At 38.3% G+C, this 25534-nt stretch overlaps 2 protein-coding genes and 1 long non-coding RNA gene across 4 annotated transcripts in view; 1 reads left to right on the top strand and 2 right to left on the bottom strand.

Moving 5' to 3' along the window:
• The window catches only part of LOC135771541 (protein NLRC3-like), a 48890-nt gene extending 45153 nt beyond the window's left edge, over positions 1-3737 (bottom strand). Inside the window, exons 1-4 of one of the 2 annotated variants that reach the window (XM_065281844.2) lie at positions 3647-3737; positions 3269-3436; positions 1822-1886; positions 1222-1335 (exon numbers count right to left, since the gene is read on the bottom strand). In XM_065281844.2, coding sequence (XP_065137916.1) covers positions 1222-1335; positions 1822-1865 — 158 coding nt within the window. In that variant the 5' untranslated portion in view covers positions 1866-1886; positions 3269-3436; positions 3647-3737. Of the gene's footprint in view, positions 1-1221; positions 1336-1821; positions 1887-1988; positions 2008-3268; positions 3437-3646 lie in introns of those variants that run through there. The other variant, XM_073815630.1, reaches the window with a different exon arrangement.
• Positions 3738-5142: 1405 nt separating this feature from the next.
• On the top strand, positions 5143-9872 carry LOC135771548 (uncharacterized). Its single transcript, XR_010542963.2, has 3 exons — positions 5143-5649; positions 6040-6086; positions 8797-9872. It is a non-coding gene; the product is annotated as an uncharacterized lncRNA (long non-coding RNA).
• Positions 9873-19993: 10121 nt separating this feature from the next.
• abcg1 (ATP-binding cassette, sub-family G (WHITE), member 1) overlaps positions 19994-25534 on the bottom strand; it is a 29876-nt gene continuing 24335 nt past the window's right edge. The window contains exons 14-15 of the mRNA XM_065281848.2: positions 21151-21269; positions 19994-20804 (exon numbers count right to left, since the gene is read on the bottom strand). Of these exons, the coding sequence (XP_065137920.1) occupies positions 20576-20804; positions 21151-21269 (348 nt within the window). The 3' untranslated portion in view covers positions 19994-20575. The remainder of the gene's footprint in view (positions 20805-21150; positions 21270-25534) is intronic.

The raw sequence follows: 25534 nt of genomic DNA, 5'->3' as shown, positions 1-25534 counted from the left end.
GCAATTTCACATTAATTATCGTGGACGTATTGCCTCCGATATGTATGCGATATGGCCCAGCTTGTCAGGGAACTACGGCTCTGTGCAGTTAATGCCGCACCATCTGAAAGCAGCTGTTGGCGATTTAATACTAATCAAGGAACCAGCATTACTGACGAAATGCGCGTGACAAACACATGTGATTTATCGTGCAGCCCTATTCAAAATGTTTGCAATGTTGCAAATGTAATGTAATAACAGAGCTTACTCATGATCTTTTCATTGGAAATATAAAGACTGTTATGCCGAGTTCAGACTGCATGATTTTCAAACTAGTCGGGTCACAGATGTTTTCACACTGCATGACTATCTGGGGTAGCATTCAGTCGCTGCTGTTTCAGACTGCATGTTGACGACTAGTGTTTTAATACTTTTAAAACTGCATGACTTTACCATAAGAAGAATCGCAGACAACTTTGTCCTGGTCAGCAAACTACGTCTCACAACCAAACTTGCGCGAGAAGTGATGCAAAGGAAACAACACAAGGTCGCGTGTGCGAGACCGGAGTTCTCAAGTGAGACTGGGATTATTATAAAAAATGTTAGCCTGCAAGAAGCTCACCATACAAATTGCATGTGCGCTTATTTGCAGCAGAAAGAAAAAGAAATAAAGATTATGAAGGAGGAAATGGTTGGAGAGACTCTTCCCCGAACTTCCTGTTGTCCTGTGTGTTGCTCTCTCATTTGCTGTAGGTCATTGCCGATGTTATTTTCAGTCAAAACACATTTCACACGGCAAGATTTTGAATCTAAATATACATTTCACAAATGTGTTTTGACTGAAAATAACATCGGCAATGACCTACAGCCAATGAGAGATTCTCTCAGATCACGTCTTTTATAATTCACACTGTGTGATTGTCACTCGCGTGCACAAGCATCGATTTGCCTGTGATTTCGGGCATTTGTCGGCGATTTCTTAAAACCTGTCGGTGACTCAAAATCAGGGCTAAAATCGTGCAGTCTGAACTCGGCATTAGTTTAACTAGGTGCTTGCACAGACGTGGTTGTGTGTGAACAGTTTATGTTTCACAGATCTCACCATGAATCGATTATATTTCATCTAGCTCTTGATAGATGTTTTCTACAATCATTTAAAGAAATTCTCAAACCTTTTAACAAAATATTTAATTGTATAAAAATGTCAAACTATAATCACATGTTTCAGACTTTTTTATATACCTGCTATCAGGTCTTTTATCTTTACTCTTAAAGTTATATGGCTGCTCCAAAGACCGGCCACTCTTCATAGACACACAGCTGAACTCTGGATCTGATCTCTTCAGATGATCTGAACTATAACACACAAAAAATCACAGTTAATCCTCTGAACAACTGTACATCTTTATAAAAATACTTTGTCTTGCACAGATGTGTCTCTCTGTGTGAACAAGTACTGTATAATAATGAAGATACAATTTCCCACCCATAAACACAAGAAAAATAGAAAATAATCTATGTTCCAAAACAAATCACAATTTTAAAGCTATCATCACATGTTTCAGAGTTTTTATATACCTGCTATCAGGCCTAGTATCTTCGCTCTTAAAGATATTTGGCTGCTCTATAGACCAAACACTTTTCATAGACACACAGCTGAACTAAACTATAACACACAGATCAGATTTAAAACTTTTATTTACATTAGTACCCTTTAAAAAGATTTTAAAAGTACAAAAAAACAGTACAAGGAAATTTTTAGAAGTATTTATTAAGGATTTAGATTTTAATTAAAAAAGATACTGCTATATTTTCTTGTGATATAAAGGTTGTATAAAGTACCTTAATCCTGGAGAAAAATCTTCATCTGTTGATGTTTGATCCATGTTTGATCTCCTCAACTGACACTAAATAAAAATAACATTCAGACACAAAACAATCTCAAAATCAAAGTGAATAAACATTATAATTCAGATCAATTATGTTAATCTATCTGCAATATTACTCACATGGTCACAAAAATAACACAAATGCTTCTTTGAAGAATCACAGACAACACAAAACAAACAAGAAATAACATTTAATTTATTTTAAATAAAAATCATACGGACTACAGGCACATCCGTGAACTTGACTGTAAAAAAAATTGACTTCCATACAAAATAACGAAACAAAGCAACGTTCGTACACAGCCAGCAGGCGTAAATAACTTTAGAAATCACTCAGATTAAACATGTTGAGACATTAAGGCTAGTTGTATGGCTGGACGGAAAAGTGCACTCAGTACTCTAAATATAAAGATATAAATACGAAGTAACTTTCAAATACGAAGTAAAATCATTCATTGGCTTCCCTGTTGACTCGATAAGGTACGAGTAAATGTCTGGGTAAGACATCTCTGGCCAATGGGGGGCGTTGTTACAAAAAATTTGACACTGTGAGAATGAAAGGGACATGTTTTTATATTGAACAAATTAAATGTGTTATTGTATCTTTCGCGCTCTATGCCAGGCAGGGTGGACAGATAAATTACCAGAAGATACCACCCGCAATAACTTTCACACGCTTTCAAACCTAAACTATGGAGATCAGCTGCTTTAGTTTTATCAATGAAAGGCTAAAAATAGCACTGTTCGCCGTGTGTTCACGCCAGAAGTCAGAAAAGACGTAAACTTTGTGTTTAGTACCTCGGATAAGATAAATGGGCAGAGAGAAGGCGGTCGCGTGTGGCTGTTCGAACACATTCAACCACATGTGCGTTTACACTTCAAAAGCAATCCGATTGAAAGGGGTTTGAGGTTACCTAGACTACCTCTGAATGAGGTTGAAAGTGATCGAAAGGGGACACGTTCAAAAAATTTTGAACACCGTTTACACCTGGCTTTAACGTCGTCCACTTGTGATCCGATCGACGAAAACGCATGTTAATGCCAAGTGTAAACAGCCTCTGAATGTGGTTGAAAGTGGTCGAAAGTGAACACTCAAAACGTTTTGAACACAGTTTACACCTGGCATTAATGTCATCCACTTGTGTTCCGATCGATGAAAACGCATAATGCCAAGTGCAAACAGCCTCATCGATTACAATGAAATTCATTACATACGTAAAAGAAAACACACCATAAGCATAGTAAGTCGCATAGGCATCGCTTCATTTTTCAGAACATTTTAACCAAAGGCTTTCAAAAAGTTGGAGGGTAAGAAAATCAGCCATTTCAAAAAGTGGTCCCCCAGTGTAAATGACACCTATGGAAACTATAAACAAGGAAGTGAAAAGCGTCTGTCTCACCTTCTTCTTCTTCCTTTATTTCTTTACGCCATTCCAGCATCTACGGCTATATTCCTGGCGAGAACAAGTTAATTCATACACAAGTTTTATTCAGACAAGTTGATCCATACACAGGTTGGGGGAGGGACAATTTTGCATCTCCAACTGCCAAACTTGCATGCTTTTGGCCTGTGGGAGGAAACCGGAGTTAACCCACGCTGACACAGGGAGAACATGCAAACTCTCTCGCATAACCTGAATACAATCTGAAACAGTTATATGACTGCATTCACATTCTCAAATCCTCCAGCGTTTACATCACACAAAATATCTGCAATTGCTTACGCGTTTCTATATAACATTTGCTTATCACTACAAACAATCCACTGACCACTGTACCTGCATAAATGCTGGTTTACTTTCACTTTCAAGTGTGACGTCAGCGATCAGACAGCGCAGGTGAGTGGAAACTACAGAGGCTCATTAGGATAAAAACCTCTTATTGAAGAAACTCTTAAACCTTCAGATTACATTTTTTTGCAATACAGATTTTTATCTTTGTTAGAAATAATTATCAAGTAAATCACAGACCTGACGCTGCATAAACAAACCATCCAGAATGTAAAAAGTTTCTTTAGTAAATGTCACAGCAGATGAGTAAATGCTGTTGTTTGTAGTCAAAACATCTTGATGCATAAAGTTAACTAAGCAGGGGCGTCGATTTGGGTAGGGATGCTTCCTTCCAATTATATAATAATTATTATTATATTTAACATGAATTTATTCAGGATTCATTTAAATGAGATTAGAAATCTTTTACAATCCCGGGGCCGGATTCACATAAACATTCTTTAGACAAAAAATAAGAAAGTTCTTAAGATAAAATATAAGAAGTTTGTAAGAATATTCTTAAGTGCTATTCTCGAACATTTCTTAAGAAGTTCTTAAATATTTACTTAAGAACATCTTAATTTTTTCTTAAGAAAATTTATTAAGATAAAAATTACTGGTGTAACTGGTGTGGCTACAACAAAATAATTTAAATGATTATATAAATTGATGTCTTTTAATTTTTTTTAAGTATCACTCACCTCCCGTTCTTTATTTAAAGCCCGTGGTGAGTTCGTTTAAGCTAACGACATTAACCGTCATAGAAAATTTCCATACTAAAGTGGCTCGACTAGTCTGAGATGGAGGAGAGAAAAATAAATAAAAACTTCAGTAAACAAGAACTCGAGGTTCTTATAGAAGAAATTAGCTCAAGAAAGAAGGTTCTCCTTGGGAGGATCGATAATTTCACGACCGCGCAAAGTACCCAGATAGCAGACGGACTCGGCCCGAATGTGGCCTCATGATGGCACTGCTGGCGTGCTGCCGGCAACGGCATGCAACAGGTCAGCCAAGTATGGGCCAGGTGTGGCAATGATGGCACTGGATCCATGATGGCAGATAACATTTGGGCCAGTTGTGGGTGGGAGGTATGTGGCCCAGATCATTGTAGTGATTCTGGCCCAGATCAGTCTAGTGATTGTAAGCCACATTTCAAATACTGTGTTTAACAATGAATAATTATAAGAATTTAAGGATTTAATCTTAATGTTAATTTAACCTTTATTAAATAAAATGTTAGTTTTGTATTAAAAGAAGCTAATATATTTGGGCATGTTTGTCTAAATTTTAATCACATAAACATGCCTTCAGATCATGGGTCAAGATAATTTTGTTCAAATGACCCTGAACTTCCAGAAGATTTTTTTCTGAATTTAAAATGTTTGATAACGTTGCTTTGAGAAGCACAATGGATCGATTCGATTTAAACTTGCTTTTGCACGATTTTCATTGTAGCAGGAGTTTATTCCTGCTGAAGATTTCTGACTTCAATGAGTAAGTAAAACTATCATTGTGTACAATCAGATGTTACAAATACACAATATGTTTCACTGTGCTTTTGCCTGCCGAAGTGTTAAAAAAGATCAAATCATTGTGCCAGTTAACCTTCGCATTACGTTAAGGATGCGCAGTTTATTTATGCAGTACAACAAGAACCTGCACGCGGATGACATCAAAGTACTGCGAGAGGGACTCGAATGATCATGGGCAAGATTCTGATTTCAAATCGCTCTCGCGGTATTTTAACGTCATCCGTTTGTCAGTTCCTCCAACGCAGCATTACGTCGAACACCTTGTCAAAAATGATTGAGATAGCCAATCAAATCAAAAAAGGCGAGTGCCACTGGCCAATCACATAACAGAAGATGAGCTTTCCTGTTAACGCAAGCCGAGCGGCGGCCAATCAAATTAACCAATAGGCGGGGTTAACCCCAGGAGCAGCAGTTACACCGCGTCAATCAATCATAACGGACAGACACAGATTACAAAGGCAGCAGGATGAGAGTTAACTAGTAAGTACCTGAACTTAAATATTTAAACTTTTTCAATCATAAAAATGTTTTTGTTTAAATGTCTAACAAACGTATAAAGGGATGCAAACGTTTACGTGATTCATGTGTAATGTAATGCGTTATATTGTCCGTGTGACATAAATTGATATTAAATTAACGTTAGCTGTGTTCTAAAAGGTTAAGAATTACTGTGACAGTTTGTTCAAGGATAAGAAAACTACTATCTAGGGTTTCAGAACGAAGCAAGAGCCATCAATATTATATATGTATTGTATATTTCTGTATATATACATTAGCAAGAAATTGTTATGGCTTTCTGAATAAATATACATAAATAACATTATGTGTCTAAAAATTATTACACAAGAAATTCTTTCATATGTTTTTCAGAGCACAAGCAGGTTTCATTAAAGGCCGGAACAGAGCAGACAGAAAAGGTAAAGTATACTTTCTTTCCATGTCCGCCTTGCCCACGCACGCATCCGTACTGCTTTAAAAAGTATATATTTACACGACATTCACAAATTTAGAAAAGATGAAGAAAAGTAGCGGCTCCACCACTGCATTGAATATACTGTTCTGTATGAGTGTGCAACTCAGCGTTCCCACAACATAACACGCTTGACATCTGTTCCTCAGACATGAGGGCTCGCGAAGCACGCACACAGCAAGCAGTCAACACATACGTGATCACTAAACTAAGTTTTCTTTCTTGTTTAGGTGAACATATACAGCTAGATTTGTCAGTATCAGTGTATTAAAGCAGTGCAGTCTTAAAGTTGTCTTGGGTGTTAAAGTGACAAGAGGCTGCTGAAATGTTCTTTACACACCAAAAATGGAAATCACTCACTATTCTTAACTGAACAACTTTTGCAGCTGCACATTTAATTAATACAGTGAGGACTGTGCAGTGTTTATGTGTATTTATTGCTAATGTTAAATCATAGATTCTAATAACTAATATTTTTACATTTAATACAGATGCCTGAAAAGTAAAACAAGATGAGTATAGTCTTATGATAAAAAAACTAAAGATTTGGTTGCTTGTCAGTAGCATTGTTGTGGTGACAGCCAAAATACATCGGGCTAGGGCTGGGCGATATGGCAAAAATATGATCTCAGAAAAAAATCCATATTGAACGATAACAATATATATTTCTATGTAAGTTGTTAATGCTTCCAGCTTTAAAAGAATATGCCAACAATGACTGAAGCCACAAAAATAAGAGGGTTCATTAAATTTTAATCTGTACCTCGTCAGTTTTTTAGAAAAACCAAACCACTTCCATATAACGGAATTTGTGCTATCTTTTTTCCACAATTACATAATTCTTGGATAATAACCTGAGGTTAGTTTGACTTTCTTTGCCACTTCCACTCAGTTTTGTTTTGTTTTTCTTGTTGTCGTGTCGAGTTTGCTTTGCAAAGTAGGAAATGGACTTTGTACTACTGACGTGTATTACATATAGGCCGATGTATAGACCAGTTTAGAGTAGACGTCACAGTTACGTCACTGCAAGCTGCGCGCGCAATGCGGTTGCAGAAAAACAGTGGAAATGAATTAGACACGAGTGAAAAGAGCAAGATAACTCACTGGAAAATGTCCGGTTGTGCTGTTAAGTGTCAGAATAAGAATGCCAAAAAAGATAGCTTTCATTTTTATAGAATACCATCGTCAAAGACATCATTTGAAGATAGACGTAGGTGTTTATGATTACAATAAGCCCTTAAACGGACAGAATGGAGCAAGGAAATCATCTGGAAATCTTTTAATAATTAGAATAGAAAATATGTAGAGAAGATGTCCGGTGTTCTGTCGAAGTCTGTTCCCTCCATGTGTTTCTTATAGCGCTTTTATCATGTTACAATTATAATTTATTAAGGAAGAAATAATAAAAAACAGGAAAATTATGAAATATTTAATAAACGCTATTATATATAATAAATGATAGTATTGCTTTTACATGTACTTTAGCTATTCAGACTGTAAAAATATTTGATTTAGCAAAAAAGAACAATACATATACATTACATACATGCATATCAGTAGCCAAGCCATTTAAACTTTTGATCTATCTAAAAAAATAAACGTAAAGTGATTAAAACGCTTTAAGAAACATTGCACTAAAGGAAAACAGAAAGGAATCAGACTTCGACAGAACACCGGATCCATAAAAATCACGGTTTAATGCTAAAACACTTCACAACCCTACTGCGGAGCAGTCACTTTCTGCAACCAGTTTGGCTCCGCCCACAAAAAACGTAATCTCTGTTTGCAAACACGAAATTGGTCTATTTTGGCTGTCACTACAACAATGCTACTGACAAGCCACCAATTCTTTCATTTTTCCTCTTAATCATAATACTATACTCATTTAGTTAATAGTAGTGAGGGGTTTTCATTTTTTGTGTGTAATGAACATTTCTGACACAGAAAGCAGCAGACTACTGTCACTTTAAGACCCAAGACAGCTTTAAGACGGCACTGCTTCAATATACTGATAAACATACAGCTGTTTATGTTCACTTAAACAAGAAAGAAAACTTAGTGAGCCCTTGTGCCTAAGAAACATATAAGAGCTATACACGCTGGTAAACAGATGTCAGGTGCGTCACCTTGTGGAAACGCACAGTCGCACACTCATACAGTACAGTATATTCACTGCAGTGGTGGATCCGCTACTTTTCTGTTATGTTTTCAGTTGATAAGATATGCTTTTTGATTACTGAAATTTAATTTAACCATTCAAACCAGAATCCAGAATAAAACGGAAATGTAATGACGTCAGTTTGATCGGCTGCTCTTGTTTCTGTGTTTTCATTGTGTTTATGTTTTACAGCTCTACTCATGCGCGTCTGTCACCCGGGTGCTTCATCTTCGTGATTTCCTACACCTGCGTCCCGCACCTGTTTTTCATTTCATCCCTCGTTTGGTTTGCCTTATTAGTGCCCTTAGCCTTTTGTTCCCTGCGAGTTTGTCATTGTATGTGCCTTGCCTATATTCCGGTCTTGTCGGTCTAGTTACCCAGTTGTTTGAAAGCTCAAGTTTATTCGTTTACTTTGTTATTTTCATTAGCTTCAAGTTTAGACATTTCTTAGTTATTTTCCGCATTTTACCTGTGCTCTCTGCTGTTCCCCATCTGCCAGGTCTCCCGCTGCCCTGCCGCCTCTGAGTACTTGTCATCTCTCTCACTGCCGCAGCTCCGGCTGCCTCGCTGCCAGAAGCGCTGTCCAGCGTACCCACACGGGGCTGTTTCTCAATTCCAAGAACGCAAAGAACGGACTTGTGTTCTCGTGGAGACTGGTCTTGCCAGGCGACCTTGGAAGAACGAACTCAGAAGGTTGCGAGAACACAGAACGCACCTGTGAGAATTGAGATGTGTGCGACCTTCCTGCTGGTCACGTGACCTCCCCAGATTTCAGCACGCAAGTCTGCACCCGATGCATCCTCGATATTAAGAACTCATCCGGGTATTTTCATGCGTCCTCTGTACTTGTGTTCTTGAGAATTGGAATTGAACTTCGACTGTTAATGATGACGTAGAGCGAGGACACAAGGTCGCAAGATCGCTGAAGAACGCATATTGAGAAACAGCCGGGGTCTTCAGCCGCGGTCCAGCTCGACTGGTTAAATTCTATGCGGCATTTCAGTTATTTCTCCCTGTCATCGCGCAGTGGATACTCCACCCTGTAACCATACCGTGGATTTGTCCCCCTGTCTCCAAGCAGCGGATTTCTCTCTGACATTTTCCTTATTATTCACCCAAGCTCTGCCTTGTGGATGACTGTCATCTTTATAAATTGTTTTTCTGCAAGTGGATCCTGTTTCTGTCTCCTTCTCTGCCCTGACAGGAAAACACAGAATTTTAGAAAAAATTTAATTTGGGGAAAAAACTATAGGGCCATAGGTGTGCTAAAACCTGACTCCAATTGGCTTTTTTGAGGTCTTTAAGGCCTAGTCCACACGAACACGGGTATTTTTATAACCGTGAGTTTTTTCACGCGGTTTGGCCGTTCGTCGAACATGAAACCGCAGTATCAGGGCACTGAAACCGAGCATATTTGAAAACCCCGGCCAGGGTGAGCTTTTTAAGAAACCCCGGTTACAGTGGTGTCGTGTAGAGAGTAAAACCGGGGGTTTTGCCTTGCGACGTCAGAGTGTGCGCCGTTATCCACTGTGTTTGACGTCAAGATTGTGCGCCGCTGACTGCTTTGTTGATGATTCTGTGCATTGGCGGTGTCATGAGCAATTCAGTCCCCCCGAGCAATTCGGTCTCCTTTAGGACCCCGCGTGATTCCATTGGCTGGACGTATCTTGCTAATAATAACTGTGCTAACAGGCAGTGGCGCCCCCAGGATTGTTTTCATGGGGGGGCACAAAGGGGCCAGCACAAATCTTAGGGTGGCACAATTAAAAAATGTATTATGCCTGAATCTAATGGTCAACAGTTTTCCCTTTGCTTTTAATGCTACATGGACTATAGTTATTCTTATTTATTACTAGTATATGATTTACTAGAGACAAATAAAAATTGCAAATAATTTAAAGATCAGATGGTGGAATAGTATTAATCTATCAAAGATGAGTATCAACCGATCACCGTTTGAATTGTGTATTTAAAATACATTATTTTATTAAACTATACAATGAGTTATATCCAGTGTTATCCAGTTAACATACTCTAATTAAATGAGTGACATACTTTAGTCCTTAACACGTCTCTAGTCTTAAGTTTTCTCGACGTGGGCACCAATCTTACCTCTCTCTCTCTCTCTCTCTCTCTCTCTCTCTCTCTCTCTCTCTCTCTCTCTCTCTCTCTCTCTCTCTCTCTCTCTCTCTCTCTCTCACTTAATCTGTATTTGGAGAGGATTTGTCTTTCTTTAAATTGTTTCATCAATAGATAGTTTGCCAATTTAGTGGTTCTATTTAGGGTCGAGTAACATTGGAGTTTATTTTGGAGTTCAAAATGTGCTTTTAATGATTCATCATGAGTATCTTTTAGATTTTTGTCAATTTCTTTAATAATTGTTTTGGGGCTATAGCTGTGGTCAATTGGGAATTGAGTTTCATGAACAAGTTGAAGAGCGAGTGTGTTTAGAGGATGAGATTCTGCTGAGGTTTCATTGGCGAGGAGGGCTTTATATTGGACTGAATCAGGATCAGACTGATGGAGATGATGCCAGAACTGAACACATCTCTTCTGGATCTCAATGTTCAGTGGGTACAAACCTAATTCAGCCCTGCAAGCATCATTGGATGTGTTTCTGTGAACCCCTAAAATGTTTTTGGCAACTTCCAATTGTAGTTTCTCTACTGAAGTTTTATCCCAATTTCTAAGATTTTGTACTGGTCCCCAAATTTCACATCCATATAAAAGAATTGGTTTTATTATTGAAATATATAACTTTATCCAAGTTTTAATGGGTAATTTTAAGTGACCGCATCGTGATTTTATAGCATAAAAACCCCTCCGAGCCTTTTCGCTCAGTGTCTTGACAGCCAGACCAAAGCTTCCCGAAGCGCTAATGTCGATGCCCAGATAACAGTAGTTGGTGCTATGCTGTAAAACTTGGCCATTATAAGTGAACTGGTGTTTGTTACCCTGAGATCTGGCTTTTTTCTGGAACACCATTACTCTGGTTTTGTCCAGATTGACTGTCAGGGCCCATTCATGACAATACTGTTCCAGCATGGACAGGCTTTGCTGGAGACCCTCAGGTGTGCGGGATAGCAGGACCAGATCATCTGCGTACAGCAGACATCTAATCTCTGTGTGGTGAAGAGTGAGGCCGGGGACAGTAGAGTGCTCCAGCACTGATGCCAGATCATTTATGTAGATGTTAAAAAGAGTCGGACTTAGACTGCAGCCCTGCCGCACTCCACGTCCCTGCCGGATATACTCTGTTCTGTGGTGATTGATTTTCACTGCACATTTACTGTTGGTGTACAAGGATTGTATGATATCAAAAGTTTTCCCCCCAATGCCAATTTGTAAGAGTTTGTAAAGTAAACCGTCATGCCAAATTGAGTCAAAAGCTTTTTTTAAATCTACAAAACATGCAAATATTTTCCTTTGTTTGTTTTTGATGTTTTTGCCAATTAGTGTGTGAAGAGAATAGATGTGGTCAGATGTGCGTTGTTTTGGTAAAAATCCAATTTGTGCTTTATTTAAAATGTTGTGTGTGGAGATGTGTGTTACAATACGGCTGTTTAAAATGCTGCAGAACAGTTTTCCTAAAGCACTGCCCACACAGATGCCACGGTAATTATTTGGGTCAAATCGGTCGCCCTTTTTAAATATGGGAGTGATAAGTCCCTCAGACCAGATCTCGGGGAAGTTACCGGACCATAAAACCAGTTTAAATAATTTGGCCAAAGCTTTGTTCATGCTGGAATTACAGAGTTTGAGCATTTCATTGCAAATGTCATCTTGGCCACATGCTTTCTTTAATTTAAGACTTTTAATATGTTCCGTTATTTCAGATTTTGTTATAAATTTATCTAATGGATTTTGGTAATTTTTAATCGTTTTCTCCAAATCTACCAGTGTTTTCTTTATTTTAGACTGAGGCTGGTTTAGGTCAGCATGTTCAATTTTCTGATAAAGATTTTCAAAATAAGATTTCCAAATTGTACCACTCTGTAATGATATTTCTGATTTGGGTTTTTCAAGTTTTTTATATAGGTTCCAGAAAGTATTTTGATCTATTGATTCATTAATTTCATCAATTTTGGATTCAAAATAATTTTCTTTTTTGTTCCACAGTAATCTCTTGTAATTTTTCAGACAGTCAGAATAAGTAAGCCGTAATGTCTGGTTGGATGAATCTTTGTGCTTTTTGTTAGAAAGTCTCCTTAGTTCTTTTCTGAGACTTGCACATTCATCATCAAACCAAACATCCTTTCTCATTCTCTGTTGATTTGTTTTGTGTTTGCGTTGTCGTTTAATGTTAGATAAAGTTGCCAATGTTTGAAATATGTAATTTAAGTGTTTTGTTGCTAAATTTATCCCATTAACATCTAATGTGAAATTAGTTGATATAAATTCATCCAGCAATTTTAAAATGGTAGGATTGTTCATGTTTTCTTTGAATTGTTCAGAGCTGGATTGGTTCCATTTTAGTTTAGGTTTTAAAGGAAAGAGTTTTTTATTTTCTAGTGGATAAGAGTTGGCCCTTTCACATAGTGCTTTCAAGTAGAGCACTGTTTGACAGTGATCAGAGATCGGGAGCTGAGGTCTGACTGTAAATGCATTAATAACATTTGGATCAATATCAGTTATTGAATAATCAACCACACTGGTTCCTAATCTGGAGCAATAAGTAAACCTACATAATGTATCTCCTCTAGTTCTGCCATTAATTATGTATATCCCTTAACCTTTACAGAGCTTTAACATTTGCTTTCCATTCATGTTGACTAAACTATCATAGCTGTTTCTTGGTGTGATACTTGATGAGGAGTGAAACATGGTGTCGTTGAGTATGTGGTCATTATCTAACATATTTACAAAATCAATTTCTCTCCCTGTTCTGGCATTTAAATCACCACATATGAGGATATTCCCTCTGGACTGAAAGTGTAAGATGTCAGACTGTAATTTTGGAAAGCTTTGCTCATCGTAATAGGGAGAGTCATGAGGTGGAATATAGACTGCACAAAGGTACAGATTAGATTGTGATATGATGGATTTCACTTCAAGCCAGATAGAAGATTTTTCGATTTTAACAATGTTAATTAAATGTTTTAAATTGTCTTTGTGCCATATAAGTATTCCACCTGAGTCTCGGCCACATTTTATTTTAGGATTTTTTGATGAAGGAACAACGATTTCCTTGTATCCTATTGGACAATGTAAGGACTCATTACTACGACACCATGTCTCATGAAAGATACAAATGTCCATATCTGTTACACTGCTGAGTAATTCTTGGTCTGCAGTCTTGTTACCAAAAGTAGAAGAGTGCAGACCCTGTATATTCCAACAACTGATTTTAAATGATTTCATGGATAGATTTTTCTTGAGTGTGTTGTGTGTGTATATTTACATATGTATAAGTGTGAGTGAGTTATGCAAGTTATGTCCTCAGTTTGGAGCAGATGATGTTCAGTAGATGTCTTATCTGGTTGAGTTCAGCAGCTGCAGGGTTTTGTGGTTGTTGAACTGCCTCTGCGTAGCTCTTGTGTTGTGATGCAGGTCCTGTGGCTGATCTGGACTCTGTTGGAGGACGGATGGTTCTCGGTGACTGAGGTCTTCTCTTGTCGTTAGGATTACGGTTGTTTTTAGTGTGTTTCCAAGGACTGTGCTTTTCAGCCCTCTGGCAAAGACTTTCACTCCTAGCTTGTTAAGATGTACATGGTCATACATATGATGAGGCCGTATGTCTTTGTGATGGATGAGATGAACATTAGGAATAAGTGCACAACATCTGGAAAGCTCCACATTATTTCCATGGATCACGTGGAATGGCACATCAGTTCGTGGTAGTAATGTAGACAAAGTTATTTTTGCCTCTGGGAAACGTTGTACGGCTCTGATTGCCACCTCTCTGATCACAGGAGCCACATGACCCTTCATGGCCCTTAAGTCATTTGTCCCTGTGTGGATAATGATGTGTTCAAAATTTTCTTTCAGGTTTCTATCAGACAGGATCTGAAAAGCACTTCTTGTGTTTGGGCACCAGATTTTCTTGGCTGTCATTTTTGGGAATAGAAGTTTCTCATTGATGTATTTTCCATTTGAGTCAATCAGGATAAGAGCCTGTGTTACTCTCGGGTCCTCTGCAGTGGAGCTGTGAATCTGGGATGCTGGATCAGTTGAGCACTGAGACTCTTCCTCCACAGGAAGCTGTTCAGGTTGAGGATTTTCTGTGAGCATCTCTGGACACATCAGGGGTTTAGCAGAAGACTCTTTAGGTGCTGAAACAGAATTAAGTTTTTCTTTCAGATCATTGATGAGTTCATCTTTGGTGCGGAGTGTTGACTTCAAGGCTAATAGCTCCTCCTGCATTTCTATTCTAACTTCTGTTAGTTGTCTTCCTAAAGTTGATTTAACTTCAATCAGCTGATCTTTAGTTTGTTTAAGTTCTTTTGTCATTTCTTCTCTGTCTCTCTGCAGATATTCAACCTCATGTCTCAGATTCTTAATGTCGATTGTCAGCTGTTCTATGTTGTTGTCTTTCATTTGGGACAGTATCAATTCTTTTAGCTCAACTACTTCTACCTCCAGGAGTGAAAAATTATCTTTCATTCTTGACATTGGAGATGGAATCAAAGTTGCTGAGGTCACTGTCATCGTTTGGACTGATTTAACAGGGGACGCATCAGTGTTTATGTCTTTGTTGTTGTTGTCATCATCATCATCAGACAGTGCCAGCGTTTTTATATGTTCGAAGTCCTCAATGAAGACTTTGAGAGCAGACTCAGATCCTTGGACCATGACAGTGCCATTTTGATACAAGTTTAGTGTTAAATTTCTTGTTTCATCGTTTTTTTCAGCATCTTCAAATGTTAAGATCCGTCTGCCTTTACAGATGCCTCTTTTTTTGTTAAAGGTGAAATGTTGACAGAAGGCAGTGTGCCATAGAGAGCTGTGTTCAGTGTAGAAGAGCAGGTTGTTCATGACATTGTGGTCTTGTTCAGCAAACAGTGTTTCAGGCCTTTCCTTCATCTGCTTTTGTCTGAGCAGCTGTCTGGAGTGTTCAGAGCTCTTCTGAGGGTAGATGAAGGGGCGGGGCCAAGATGATGCACTGGCCATAGTTGATTTAGAATGTAAACAATCAACTGAATTAACTGACAGTTTTTTGTTTATTTTCTCTCAGTGAGGATATAAAGAGAGAAAAATGAAAAAAAGAAGCCAATAAGTGTAAAAATTATGGCCTTTACTGGCGTCGTGGTTAGGAAAAAAGTCTCAGGTTTTAGTCCTATCCAAAATGCTCTCCTTAAAAGAGACCTGAGTTAACACTAGAGTCTCTTCAAAATGTCCTCCAATCTTTCCTCTTGCAAATTTTCTTCTTACTTGTTGTTGTTTTTGTAGTTTGATGTTATCCTTTTCAACATGAATATCCTCTTCTGCAGAGGGGTTTCTTGTGTCTATCCTCTCACGAATCTCCTCATAAACCTTCCTCAGACTCAGATGTTAAAGTGTTGTTAAAAAAATAATAATAATAATAAAAAATAAATAAAAAATACTATCCTAATTCAACTGTTTTGTCTCTTTTTGTCTAGATGTTGTTTTATGTTGAATCATCTACTTTTCTGTTAAATTGTTGACAAATTGTTCTCAGTTTTCATAATTTATCAGGAGCTCCTCTCAAGTGTGACTGCTCATGCGGACTCTCTCTCTCTCTCTCTCTCTCTCTCTCTCTCTCACACACACACACACACACGCGTTTGAAGGGAAAAGCGCGTGTTTTCGGCAATTGCGCAGCCCAATTCGCGTCATTAGCATCCCCCCTTGCAAGGACGCGTCTGTCTGATTGCGTCTTTGCATTGACTTTGTATGTAAGCTACTCGCACAAATCGTTGAACTTGCGTTTGGTGAGTATGCCCAATAATGAATGGAAACACATTATTCCCTTCGCGGCACCGCAGGCAGCGAGTGCACACGCACAAGCGCAGCAGGTACACTGGCAAGAGTAGAGCGAGACCTTCAGCCTATGTGCCGGGAAGGGGCGTCATGCACCATTTTTTTTTTAAGGGGGCACAGTGCGCACAGCTCACAGAAATTTGTGCATACACAGACATCAAACGAAATATTATAGATTCTTCAGTCTTTTCCATGGCACTTACATTTCTAACAATCTGAGCGCCCCATGCTTTCATGCAAAAACCTCCAAAATAAATGTGTTGACTAACTTTTATATGAAATACTATTCAATCGGAATAATGACATGTTGGCATCATATTTACATCTGAAACGGCATGTTTTGTTTATTTACGTTTTGTTTAATGACTTTAATTGTGTCATTAATGCATTTTGCGAAACAACTGCATTATCCTATGAAATTAATGTAATTTTAAATCCATAAAGTATATAAACAACGAAAATGACATAAGCTTTAGCCACGTGATTGGTTTTAATGTTCAATAACGATTTAAAAAAATATGTTTAGATAAAATTATTAGAGGAACGGACTTTTGCATTAAATGTTACCTCGTATGTGAGCATGTGTGATTCCGCGCCCCCGTGCCCGTGAACTCTGGTGACCTTTGCCGTTGCACCAAGAAGATGAATCTAGAAATCTCTACTAATATAACGTCGAGACGGTCACATTTTAAACTATACATTTTCTACACAGAGGAGGTTAACTGCACATTACCGTCCTGGGCTTTGGAAATGTTTCTTAGACGTTTTAATTCCTCAGAAAGCCAAAGGCAACAGCAAAGCTCATGAACGCTCTCAGACGCTGATGACGCCAGAACAAAGAAATTTAACATGATCAAAACGGCGAAAATCTCCGAAAAGTGACAAGGATGCAGCACAGAATTGATTATATTGCGCATATTAAACAGATTAAAAGACAAGTAACAGATTAATGGATGCTTCTGTGAATTTGAGGTTGCATGCAAAATCCAGTTGGCTCAAAAACGGAGGGTGAGTTTGAATGGGCATGACGTCTCTGGTGCCCCAGCCCAATTTAAACCCTGACAGTGATTAAGCTTGGAACAATATGCTTTATATAACCTATAATTAACTGAGTTTTACTTACTAGTTTGTGAGTTTCTTCTGTAATGCATCCAATGGCTGAACAGGAGCGAACAGGACGTCACGCGTACGTCACATGGATGGCAGTGCGGCTGCGCATACTCACGGCTTTGCGGGTAAAGGTGAGGGGAGGGGTTAAGATCGTATTCTATTTAACACATTATACAAATGCATATTATTTTTTTACATAGTGCTTTTAGTGTACATTTTAATGAATACATATTACTACTATTATTTAAATATAAAAATCTCAACAAAAAATTTTTTTTTTTAATCTCATTCTGTTTGGGGGGGCCAGTGACTTCGCGGCCCCCCCTGGCCCCCCCTTGGGGGCGCCACTGCTAACAGGGCTTCTAACATGTATACAGATAGATGCTCAGTTACACTGTATCTCACTATAATGCGGAACACGATTTGGGTTATATCCCCGCCTGCTGGTGTGGCATGCTCTTGACAGCGCTTAATAGCGTGCTTTGCTTTATCGTGTGGATGGATATTTAATTTAAACCGAGCATGTGTGGACGGGATTTTTTTTTAGGAAAAACTCCGGTTATAAATATACCCGTGTCCGTGTGGACTAAGCCTAAATTAAGGGTTCACATATTTTTTTCACAAGCACTAAGTGTTTTTTTTGGTAGTTCTCAAAGACATGAAAGATCAGAATTTTTTTTGTGTAATTATTTTTAGACACATTATGTTTGTCAATGCCCTTGACTTAGATAAAGTTTAGGGAAATAGCATGTTGGTCTCTTCAATGCAATGATAAATAAAGTAGTTATAACTAATGAAATAGTCAGATCTCACTTTGACTTGATGTACAGTTTGCTCGAGGTCAGAACACCGCTCATTTATACAAATCAAACAATGACACTGGCTATATGTCTGCTTTCTGTTTTATAGCAATAAAAGCATACAGTATATATTTTACTAATAAGCTTGCAGCAGTATATTCATGTTACATACAACTGGTGCTAAACCACATCTTACGACCACTTCCTAATGTATGTGCCATAAACTGGTGTCGCAAATATTCAGAACTGACGTGAATATTAAACCCATTCTTTTGAAAGAAATAACAGACACTTTGAATTAAAGTGGTATGAATACTTAAATCACTGAAACATCTTGCATGAACAGAATTTACTGCATTCACAGAACTTCTCAAACATATCCTAGCAGTATATATGCAACAATATTTAAAACATACTGTCCATTCATAGACAGCCCATACCAGATTTGGGATTCCATTTCCGGTTGCACCAGCTAGACGTAAAAAAAAGTTGGGTACGTCAGGCTTAACTACATACGAATGGCACGAAAATATATGTATGTCCGTTGCAGCATCTAATACTACGACCAAGCTCAGCTACGCTTTCCTTCTAGATGCATGTGTAACGTGCAGACACATCAAATGTGCACGTTAACTAAACTAAAGCCTTTCTCGTTTGCACAAAAGGTAATAATTTGGCGATTCATTCTAACAATTCTGAATAAAAACAAAATAAAATGGAGCTTTTAATAAGTTTTATACTCTGTCTTTGTAAATATTAAGTATTATGATATATAAGAATTTATTGGTGCGGTCTCTCACTCTGCATGCATGAAAGCCCACTGCTCGCTATAGATGGTTTCAGCAGTAACAACATAAACAAGCGGCTGTCGCGGTCCACACGTAACTTCCGGTAAACTCCGCTAAGAATAAATAACAACAAAGTACTTTAAACGTAGTTTATTTATATAACAAGCAAAAAACAACAACACATAGATTACCTAGGAAACCAAAACATTTGTTATTTTCGACGAGGCATTTGTTCAAGAGATCAGTTTAACAATTAGTAGACCATCCTAAAGATGGAGCCCCAAGAAAGTGGATGACAATCTCTGTCATTTTGATTATACATTTTATGCTGTAAATGCAAATTTTAAATATCAGAAGTAAATAATACAATTAATATACAACTTACTCTGATAGAAGCAGAAATACTTTTTCAACAGAATAACTATACAAAGTTGCATCATTTTACATCAAGGTTCATAGCAAAGTATAATCAGTCATAACACTTGAGTTAAATCTTTGCATTTACACTATGCCTGCAGCATTTAGTGAATAATGTTCTGGGATCCTACAACATAGCTTGGAGGTTAATACACAGATTTGACACTTAATAAAAAACTGATAAAAATAACTTTTTGCCTCTTTTTTTTTATCATAGATGCATAGATGAGGAAAGAATCACTGTCAACTGATAAAAATATGTTTGGATGTTATACTGCATGCCACATTGAGTTATTATATGATTACTTGCATGACCTTTAATTTTGTATAACCCGTATATAAACATACAACTCTCAATGTTTCTTATCGTTCAGAGAAACACTTTGTCACTTTTAGATTTCTTAACATGATGATGAAAAATCCTCATCTCATAATTGTTGGATTTTGCTCCCATACTGAAGCTATGTTTTGTTGTTTTCACACAGTGTGGCAAAGTAAAACATATTGTATGATGCTGATGGAGGTGATGTTTTTTACTATTTTATATATCTATATCCTAGATTAATGTAAAAAGGACAGTTATAAGTAATCCAATTTCCCCAAAATACATTAAAAATGCAATATTCACTAATAATGTACAAATTATATAATTTACATTTAATTAAAAAAATTTGCTGTAAAAGTATTAAATTATTTATTAATATGATAATATTTCTTCATAAGATGCAGTCATAATAGTCCTCAGAATCTTGTCTTATGACTCTTGTTATTGTATAAATAAAAGATATCAATAACATACTGTAGCTAAATTCGTTGTATAATGAGATTGCTATACATTGTAATTTTTTTGAGACCAGCTCAACATTGTTAAACTCTAAAGAAACAACATGCAATGCCAGCAGCAGAAGCAGGACTGTCAGAGTAGACCAACAAATCTGTTGTCTTATGATTTAAAACATTGCACAGCCCAGGAACAAAACAAACACGCTTTGTGTCTATATACTCAATCTTCAGTAAAAGAAATTATTTTAACTCTCCAGTATTGACTCAAAAATCAACACAGGGTTCGGCATTAATGTTCGACGTCTGCCCATGGTTTCTGTCTAGACTCCTGCTTGTCCAAACATCAGTGGATCTTAATGAGGAAACAAATTCCCTCTGCTTTGGCTTTCTCCGCCTCTAAGTCTTTTATAGACATGAAAGTTTTGACAGTACCACTGGGCTACCTCTCAGCACTGATCTTGTATCGAAGGACAAAGTAGGCAATCAGACGTAGTGACACAAAAAAGATGCCCAGCACAACAAAGTCCAAGTAGAGCTTTGCATCTTCAACATCCAGCTCCTTCAGAATGGCCTCTGATTTCTGAAAGTGACACGTCTCGTCTTTGTCACAGTGCAGGTCTTCACGGTCAAGCCCGTAGATGGATAAAATGACTCCTTCAAACCCATATCTGAAAGACATAAGATATCTGCTTTAGAAGAAGACCAATGAATATATATGAAACATTGTTTTGCTGTTTGATATTCGACACACCAGCAAATCCCCAGATATATTAGAGAACTCATTAAATGTGTCTCTAATGTTTAATAATGTTGGTGCTGCTGGTTTCCAATAAAAAATTATGTCACATCCTGAGGTTTATCATTAGGAAATCTGTCTTTTGTTCATAGACGCAACAAAAAAAAGGACAGAATGAAAACCTATAAATGAATTATCTAAAAAAAAACAGATCTAAATGTCAATGAATGTAGAAAGTATTTAACTCAAACTATAACCTAAGAAAGCTGAAGCCGTACCTGACATAAGAAATGTATGATATCCACTGAAGATATTTTGGAATGGTGTCAAAACTGACAAAGAAGCCTGAAAATAGCAGCACAGGAATGGCAGTGACCGGACCAACAAAAGTGGCTACCTGTCAATCAAACACAGCATTGCTTTAATAAATCATGCATCTGAAAATTGACAGTTTTAACAGCACAGTCATACCATATATACTGAATAAAGTTCTCAAACTCTCAAAAATGTATATTTAATGACATTTTGTTATTAAAAAAACACCTCACAGGTGTGGCATATCAAGAAGCTGATTAGACAGCATGATTATTAAACAGGTGTGCCTTAGGCTGGCCACAATAAAAGGCAACTCTAAAATGTGCAGTTTTACTCTATTAGGGGGTGTCTGAAAACCAATCAGTATCAAATCCCAGATGAGGATGATGAGCAAGTTGTCCAGGTGGATTGTTTCAAATGATCTTGGAAGTAAATATGTTGGATGTGGAGGTCCTGGGCCGGTGTGGTTACACGTGTGGTTATGCCTGTGGACATGACTCATGGTAGAGAAATGAACATTTAATTCACAGGCATCAGCTCTGGTGAACATTCCTGCAGTCGGGAAGGATGGCTGTTTCAACGCTGTGTCGAGATCCCGAAGCCTAGATGTTTCGAAACACTGCTCCAAAGTATGATTGTCACTTGACAAAGTGATTCAAAACGCCAAAGTCACGTGACTATGGCTACGATGCTTCGGCGCACTTCTGAAGGGTTTCGAAAGGTGGCGTACCTGTTGAATCTGTGTTAGATTGACAGGGTCGGTAACAAATCAAACAATCGCACATCTGTCTTAATGTAACTTCCACAAAGTATAAAAGTGTCACAAATGCATCTTCACCTTTTGGGTTTTTGTGAGGAGAGATTTTGCGATTGAGTGATATAGTTATATAGTGACCTTGTGACATTTGCAGTTCAATTGTGTTAGTTATATTTAGGCTAGATTTATTAACATTTATTAACTGATAAGCAATAGACAGTGAACTTGAGTTAGGATATAGTGGTACATTTATATAGGTTAGATAGTGACAGACAGCACATCATTACACATAGAATTTCATAGGTGATAATAATTGACAGGCAGAAGACATCATTTTGGTTTTCATAATAGTTATAGTTTTATATTTAGTTTGATCTGTCTCTGCACCAAAGCATACACTTTTCCATATGTAACGTGTTTGTATGAGAAGGTTTAAAGAAAATTAACCTTAAGACTAACTTTAATAGCTATGCACTATTTAAAGCTACTTTTTCAATGTGTCTGTCTGAACTAATGTCTTCTAATCTCTTTTAAAAGGCAGACAAAATTAATTGGATGAGGCTCTTGTCAGCATGGTGGTGAAGGATTTGCAGCCATTCACCATCGTAGAGGATATTGGTTTCAGGGCTTTTGTCAGTAAGCTTGATCCAAGCTACGTCCTGCCATCCCACAAAGCTCTGAAAACGATGGTCACCAAAAGGTACACCACCAACGAGAAGACGATGAATGACCTAGAATAGGCAGAATTTGTTAGCCTTACTGCTGATATGTGGTTGCCAATCAATATGGATGGATACCTTGGTGTGACTTTCCCCCAGACGTGAAGATTGCAACAGTTGTACTGGGTGTAATGAGGTTTTACCAAACCCATACAGCCCAGCATATCATGGAGGCTAAAACCTTGTTGATGGCTGAGAGGGGAATAACCTCCAAAGTACAGTGCATGGTGACAGACAATGGATCTAATATGATCTTAAGTGCCCAGCTACTCATTCTTCACCATGTCCCATGCTTTGCACATAATTTAGATTTGATTGTGATAAAAGCTCTAGATCAGGGATGGGCAACTTCGGTCCTGGAGGGCCGGTGTCCTGTAGAGTTTAGCTCCAACTTGCCTCAGCACACCTTCCTTAAAGTTTCTAGTATGCCTAGTAGGACCTTAACTGGCTGTTTCAGGTGTATTTAATTATGGTTGGAGCTAAACTCTGCAGGACACCGGCCCTCCAGGACCAAAGTTGCCCATCCCTGCTCTAGATTAAATCCCACTCATCAATGATATACGACAGAAAGCAGGAAAAGGTAGTGGGGTTGTTTAGATCCAGTTGCAAAGCAAAGGACAAGCTTATGGAAATGCAGGGCTTGATAGGTAGACCAACTCTGAAACTGCTACAGTAGGTTGACACAAGATGGAATGGCTCTCTCGACATGCTGCAACGTCTGTATGAGCAAAGAGAGCCAGTGGGTGCCACCTTCAAGTTTGGAGTATGAAATCATTCAAGAATCATTGACAATACTGCAACCTTTTGTTGTTGGGAAATCCTGCAAAAGCCCAGGAAGCTGAAAAGCACCTTACCATGGAGTGCGCTTCACTGATGAGTACAAACCCTCCAACTCCTGGTGAGCAGTTTCAGTCTTCATCAAATTTCAGGTAGATATATCATATCACGTAAGGCTGTGTAACTAATAAATTTTGCATGTTTATTTAGAACCACAAGTGTCAGCAGCAAGGCCCATCATCATCATCATCAACACCAGCAGAATCGCAGGACAATTTATGGGAACATTTGGAAAATCAAATATGTGAAACCCAGACAATAATAATCCAAAATACCTGACAGATGCATTTTTACCCAGAACACATGATCCTCTGGAAAGGCAGAGCAGTTATTTTTCCGAATTTTTATGTACTTATAAAAAGTATCTGTGCATGCCAGCAACAAGTGTCCCTTGTGAAAGATTTTTTTCTTAGGCTGGGGAAAATATATGTAAAAAAAAGAAGTAGGCTGAGTCCTTCAACATCAGAGCAACTAATATTTTTTTAATAAAATTTTTGAAAAAGTAAAAAAACATACTTTGACACCCGCATGTTAATTGAGAGCACTATCCACTCTTCTACACGATCATTTCTTTTGCACAAACAACAAGTTGGACACAATTGTTAGCGCTTGTCTGAACCATTGATGAGGCTGTTTTACTCCAACACATGTAAGTGTAACACAGTCTCACCCCATGTCGTCAATATTTGACGACACTTGACCATTCGTCAATATGTGACGCGGAGGGTATACCTTTCGCGTCATTTTTTGACGAACTGGGTACTTCAATACTATTACGTCCGTTGCATTCTCTTCTCCTATTTTCTTACCATTTTCGCGTCGGTTTAGGGTTAGATTACGCAAAATTAAACAGTGTACGCGAAATTAAACAGTGTACGCGAAATTAAACAGTTGTCACCTGGCGTTGGGGTTAGAAACAGTTGTCACCTGGCGTTGGGGTTAGAGTTAGGTTTGGGTAGGGATGTCATTATGTAAATCTAACCCTAAACCGACGCGAAATTGGTAAGAAAATAGGAGAAGAGAATGCAACGGACGTAATAGTATTGAAGTCCCCAGTTCGTCAAAAAATGACGCGAAAGGTATACCCTCCGCGTCACATATTGACGAATGGTCAAGTGTCGTCAAATATTGACGACATGGGGTGAGACTGGGTTGGTAAGTGACCACAAGCTGTCACTTTGGAGGCGGTTTTGGATTGATGTTTCGAACAATACGGCACATTTGCTTTAACTGTTTCAGTGTTTCATGAACCCTCGCTCGGCCCATCACTAGCAGTCAGCATGCCAATGGCACCGCCTCTCAAAACTTGCCAATCTGTGGCATCGTGGTGTGTGATAAAACTGTACATAGAGTGGCTTTTTATTGTGCCCAGCCTAAGGCACACCTGTGGAATAACCATGTTGTCTAATCAGCATCTTGATATGCCACACCTGTGAGGTGGATGAATTATGGCCCTGTCCCAAATGGCGCACTTCACGTGGACTTTCGGTCTCGTGGCCTTAAAATGTGCGTGCTCGCTTAGTCTACGAGTCCGTAGGGTGTCCCATCTATCATTTTTACGCTTTGAAGTGTGCTCATCAGCGCCTCCTTTGCCCCCTTGATGCGCTCTTCAGTAAAGCCCGCACTGCAGCAGACTTCGCACACTTTACCAACCCAGAAGTCCTTGCGAAAGAGCAATCAGACCAATCAGAAGACGGAAGAGAGGAGTTGACACTGACGGACAACTTCTCTACCTATTTCCGGTGTGACGCTCGAAAATACGTGTCCCAAAATACGACTCTGGTGCACCCACGTGGACTCGCATTAAGGGTCCCTAAAGTCTGCACTACATGATGTCATCAAAGTGTGGACTCTGAGGAGGACCACAAGTCTGGAGTGTGCCATTTGGGACAGGGCCCAACTCAACAAAGAAGAAGTGCTCACTAACACAGATTTAGACAGATTTGTAAACAATACATGAGAGAAAAAGGCCTTTTATGTACATAGAAAAAAGTATTAGATCATTAAGATAAGCTCATGAAAAATGTGGGCAAA

Source organism: Paramisgurnus dabryanus, chromosome 8 (genome assembly GCF_030506205.2).
Source record: "Paramisgurnus dabryanus chromosome 8, PD_genome_1.1, whole genome shotgun sequence".
Lineage (NCBI taxonomy): Eukaryota > Metazoa > Chordata > Actinopteri > Cypriniformes > Cobitidae > Paramisgurnus > Paramisgurnus dabryanus.
This window is presented reverse-complemented; position numbering and strand designations above follow the sequence as displayed.